The sequence below is a fragment of the Perognathus longimembris genome, chromosome 3, assembly GCF_023159225.1.
Source record: "Perognathus longimembris pacificus isolate PPM17 chromosome 3, ASM2315922v1, whole genome shotgun sequence".
In the NCBI taxonomy this organism is placed as follows: Eukaryota; Metazoa; Chordata; class Mammalia; order Rodentia; family Heteromyidae; genus Perognathus; species Perognathus longimembris.
Genome location: NC_063163.1, coordinates 95,479,089 through 95,484,153, shown reverse-complemented (window position 1 = coordinate 95,484,153; position 5,065 = coordinate 95,479,089). Strand labels below are relative to the sequence as shown.

The 5,065-nt window shown below is 58.4% G+C and overlaps 1 protein-coding gene across 1 annotated transcript; it reads left to right on the top strand.

Annotated features, from left to right (window-relative positions):
• Positions 1–823: 823 nt before the first annotated feature.
• Positions 824–2,275, top strand: Cldn5 (claudin 5). The gene has a single exon (XM_048343467.1). It carries the CDS (start codon positions 1,009–1,011, stop codon positions 1,663–1,665), a length of 657 nt encoding a protein of 218 aa, XP_048199424.1. The 5' UTR covers positions 824–1,008; the 3' UTR covers positions 1,666–2,275.
• The last annotated feature ends 2,790 nt before the right edge of the window (positions 2,276–5,065 follow it).

Sequence of the window (5,065 nt, the reverse complement as noted above, 5' to 3'; positions counted from 1 at the left end):
GGGTCTCAAAGGATAGGAGATGGGCAGATTACAGCAAGATATTCAGACTGACAAGATTGAGGGGCCTGTGAACAGGGGATCATTCAGAAAAGGTCCTTGTGAGATGGGCTTTGTACCCAGGGCCTGAGGCTTTAGGGGAGGCAGAAAACAGGTGGTGGTGGTTGGTGTTGAGCAGGACAGGGAATGAAGTGAGGATCTGGAGTCTGACTCTCACAGGCTTCCCTGATGTCTCTGTTTGGTTGTCCGGTTTGAGGACTGTAGTAGGAACTAGGGCACTTTGGAGAATGCCCAGGGCAGGCCTGGATATCAGGGTGGGCCTTCTAGAGGCCTAGGTGTGTTTATCTCACCTGAGCAAAGGACTTAGAGATCCCCTTACCTCCACTCCTCGCCTTGCTCCAGGCCTCTGCGCAGTGGTGTGGGGGAGAGGGGTTTGGTCTGGGATGTAGGGGATAGTGCAGGTGGGAAAGCATGCAGCTCCTAAAGGGAGAGAGATGCACGCAGGAGGGGTTGCAAGACCGCTCGCACCCACCCTAGATCAGCCCAGAAAGCATTCAGTGCTCAGCGGGCACTAGGACCGCGGTCCGTACCCTCCCACCCCCACCCCCACCCCCACTCCCAGCTCCCCAGCTGCTGGGCTGCCTAGAGTGGTCCTGGCTAGGGAGTTTCCCTAACTCCACCTGCCAGGGAGGTTCGGACTGCCCGCTGGCCTAGGGCGGGCTCACGGATTGGTTGCTCCAACCCAGGAGGTTGGCCTGAGGGGCAAGGGTCGGCCCACCGAGCCTTCAAATAGGAAGCCCCCAAGAAGCGCGAGCAGAGAGCAGACCTGAGGTGGTGCCGGCGGCAGCTTTCAGGGCAAATCCGTTTGGATCACTTGGACGCTAAGGCTCTAGGACCAGCGCGGCCGGAGCACCGAGCCACACCTTCAAAGTACTGTCGCGCGAGTGCGCGCGCGCGCGTGGGGACCAGGCCCCCCTATAGGGCCACCGGGCGCACCTTGAACTTTCAGCCATGGGGTCGGCAGCGCTGGAAATCCTGGGTCTGGTGCTGTGCCTGGTGGGCTGGGTGGGTCTGATCCTGGCGTGCGGGCTGCCCATGTGGCAGGTGACCGCTTTCCTGGACCACAACATCGTGACAGCGCAGACCACCTGGAAGGGGCTGTGGATGTCGTGCGTGGTGCAGAGCACCGGGCACATGCAGTGTAAGGTGTACGAGTCGGTGCTGGCGCTGAGCCCCGAGGTGCAGGCGGCGCGGGCGCTCACGGTGGGCGCGGTGCTGCTGGCGCTGGTGGCCCTGTTCTTAACCCTGACCGGCGCGCAATGCACCACCTGCGTGGCCCCGGGCCCGACCAAGGCGCGCGTGGCGCTCACCGGCGGCGCGCTGTACGCCCTGTGCGGGCTGCTGGCACTCGTACCCCTCTGCTGGTTCGCCAACATCGTGGTCCGTGAGTTCTACGACCCCACGGTGCCGGTGTCCCAGAAGTACGAGCTGGGCGCGGCGCTGTACATTGGCTGGGCGGCGTCAGCGCTGCTCATGTGCGGCGGCGGTCTCGTGTGCTGCGGCGCCTGGGTCTGTGCCGGCCGGCCGGATCTCAGCCTCCCGGTCAAGTACTCCGTTCCGCGGAGACCCACGGCCAGCGGCGACTACGACAAGAAGAACTACGTGTAAGAGTGCCGAGTACCGCGGGGGCCATGTCCCCGTAGCCAAGCCTGTGCGCGGGAGGATCGTCCCGGGAAGCCGCGCTTGCGCAGGACTCGGAGGGATGCTAGGCTTGGCGCACCGACCAGACCGGCCCGCGCCCGAAGCTCTCGGAAACTCAGAGCCCAGCCTCAAACCCAGGCGGACTTGAGGACTCAATCTGGTTTTGTTGCTTGTTTTTCACGCAGCGCTGGTTAGGGCATAGGAGGGGCTCTCAGATTGTCTGCGAGTGGGCACTAGATTGCCAATGCCAATTCCTACCCAAGATCTGGAGGATCTTGGATACTGCCTTACTTTCCATCCGCTCCTGCTGATCTAGGAGGGGGCAGATAGGAGAGTCGGAGATCCCCAGGCAGGGTTGCCGGAGGTGTGTGTGTAAACTGTGTTTCCTTCTCAGCGGGGGCCTAAACCCAAGGAACCAAAGAAATTGGCCTGGATTTCCTTGCCTCCCTCACCAGTAGTCCCCGTGCCCCACCCCCCATCTCCTCTTGTGGGCACCAGAGCCTGAACATGGGGTCCTTGCAACTTGGGGGCGGGGCGGGGAGATTAAGAATTTGCTTAGTAAATGGTTTGAACACTCCCACGGTCTCCTGTCCTCTGTCCACTCACCCTGGGCCCAGCAGACCATTCTCTCCCCCATCTGCCAATGCCCCATCCTCAAAGGGTCCTGTGGAGGCTCTCAGGGCTGGCCCCTGGGTCCTGTGAACTTCTACCCAGGCTGCAGGTGCGAGTTTACTCAGCTCCAATGAATTGCAAGGCAGGAAAGCCCCACATGGGGCCAGGAGTGGGATGGGTGGAAGCAGCCTTGGCCCCTGGTGTGGTGTTAAGTGGCCACAGTATAGAGCACCGTGAATCCAGGATGTGTGCCCAATCTAGCAGGTCTTGCTGCAGTCAACAACGTTGCCATGGGAAGAGGCCAGTTGCACAGTGTCTTGGGCTCTGCTCCAGGCTCTTGTCCTGGCTCCTTTGCCAGTCACAGCATGGCTCCGTACAGCAAGGTCAGTGCCCCCACCCGCCCCCCACCCCATGAGCCCAGTAGCCAGCCAGTTCTGCTGTTCACCAGCACCTTTGTCCAGGCTCTCCGGCTGGAAGTGCCTGGTGTGAGGGTCCCACAGGGGCGAGGTCTAGGAGCCAGTGTTGGGATGGGGGAAAGGGGGTCCCAGTGGGCAGGAGCAGGTCTGTTGCACCCCACAGCTCATTGTTTCCAGTCCATTTCTACCTTCTACAAAAGACCAGGGTGGGCTGGGGATATGGCCTAGTGGCAAGAGTGCTTGCCTCGTATACATGAGGTCCTGGGTTCAATTCCCCAGCACCACATATACAGAAAATGGACAGAAATGGGGCTGTGGCTCAAGTGGCAGAGTGCTAGCCTTGAGCAAAAAGAAGCCAGGGACAGTGCTCAGGCCTTGAGTCCAAGGCCCAGGACTGGCCAAAAAAAAAAAGAATATGCTTGCCTCATATACAAAAGACCAGGCAGAGGAGAGCAGTGGCTGGGAGAAGAGATGGCTAGTTGGTGTCCAAGCCAGCCAGCAGGAAGACTTGACACCTGCCCCCCCAGTCCTGACTTCCAGGGCTCTGCCCAGAACTGGCTGGCCTATGTCCAGTAACAGGGAGTATCCCAGGCCTGGCCAGGCTCCCCACTGTGGGGAAGCAGGAGAGCCCCAATGATCTAGGAGGCTCAGAGCAGATTCTAGAGATGGCACCAGGTGGGACATCCGGGGAAGTTGGACTTTCTGGTGGCTTGAGTTCCCCAAATGCAACCTTCAGGAACAAAGACTCTAACAAGCCTCTTGACTCGGCAAGGCCTAAATGGCAGCTCTGCCCTAGCTATGTAGCAGGAACCAAGATCAGCCAGGTTTGGGAGCTTGTGGTCCTAGAACCATGGCCCTGTGCAGGACTAGGGTGAAGGTCCCTATACTTGGCAACTGGCCCTAGCCAGGTAGGGGCCATCAGTGTCTGGACACAATGCCCTGGTCCAGCAATGTGGGGCCCAGGGTGCTTAGCTAGGAACTCATTCCACAGAGGGGCTCATTTTAAGGGCAGCTGGGTTTGAGCTTTTCTAAATTGTTAGTGGGCAGCTTGAGGGCCTGGGAGAGCCAGCCCCACCTGACCCATGCCAAGGACAGGGGCAAACACCAACTCATGTCTGGTGCCACCACTGCAGTTCAGAGGCAGAGGAGCTAGCATTCAATTCAGCTCTGAGCTCATTGTGTATGCTGCCCTTTCCCAAGGGCCTCCCCATCCACTGCATCCTCATTCCCAAGTTAGTTTTTGTGGACTTGTCCCTATGAACTTAAAACTGACCACAGAAAGATTGTATTGAAGGCTAGCCTGGGCTACCTAGCTGAAACCTTCTAAAGAATAAACAAACTCTAATCACTGCTGTCTTGAAGAACTGCCCAGTTGGCTGGGAGCTGGCATCTCAGGCTTGTAATCTTAGCTACTCAGGAGGCTGAGATCTGAGGATCATGGCCCAAAGCCAGCGGGGGCAAGAAAGTTCGAGACTCTTATTTCTAATTAACCATCACAAAGCTGGAAGTGGAGCTGTCTAGTAAGCGCACACCACATCCAGAAAACATACCACAGGAGGATTATGTGTTCAAGGCCAGTCTGGGATACACAGTTGAGACTTAACACCACACACAAAGCACCCAAATCACTGCTGCTGCTTTCAAGGGTGGCCCAGGGCTGCTAGCCCTTACAGGTATACTCTCCTCACCTTCTAACTCCCTCCACACTCATTATGCCCAGGGGATGTCTGGGAGGGGTGATCCCACCCCCATCTGGGAAGGCTTTGAGGCTGTAAAGGCCATGGGGGCAGCTGAGGTCCCATCCAGTGTGGACCTTCCTTCTGTGACCAGGTTGTGGATGATGCAGATGGCAGGCCTTGGGGGACATAATGTGTCCATTCAGAACCTGCTAGTCTAGTCAGGCCCTTCCCAGCCCGAGGCCTTCCTGTTGCTGTCTTCCTCTTCTGCACAGAAGCATGTCCTTGGTGTTTAGGGACAAGGGCACCTGGCTGGAGATAGATGGCAAGATGAGGGCTTTGATGTGTCTGAAGAAGGGTCCGGGGGGCCAAGGGGATGATGTTGTCAAGACCAGGAGAAAATGACAGACAGGAAGCCAGTCAGCTCCCGTTGAGCATGCTGGGTACTGTTGGAGACCAGGGCTGTAGGGCCCAGCCTCCCTTCCACCCACTTGCCTAGAAGTCTGGAGGGGAGAGTGGGGAGCCCTTGTCCCTGGGGCCGTTAGGGGTCTCATCCCTGTGCTAGAGTGGTGAGTGCAGGAACCAGGTTCCCCTGGACCCAAGGGAGGGTCAGAGTACACCTGTGCTGGCTCCAAACCCAGAACCAAGATGGGGAACCAAACC

Coding starts and splice junctions, on each gene's coding strand:
- Cldn5 (XM_048343467.1), top strand. CDS start 1,009: ATGGGGTCGGCAGCGCTGGAAATCCTGGGTCTGGTGCTGTGCCTGGTG.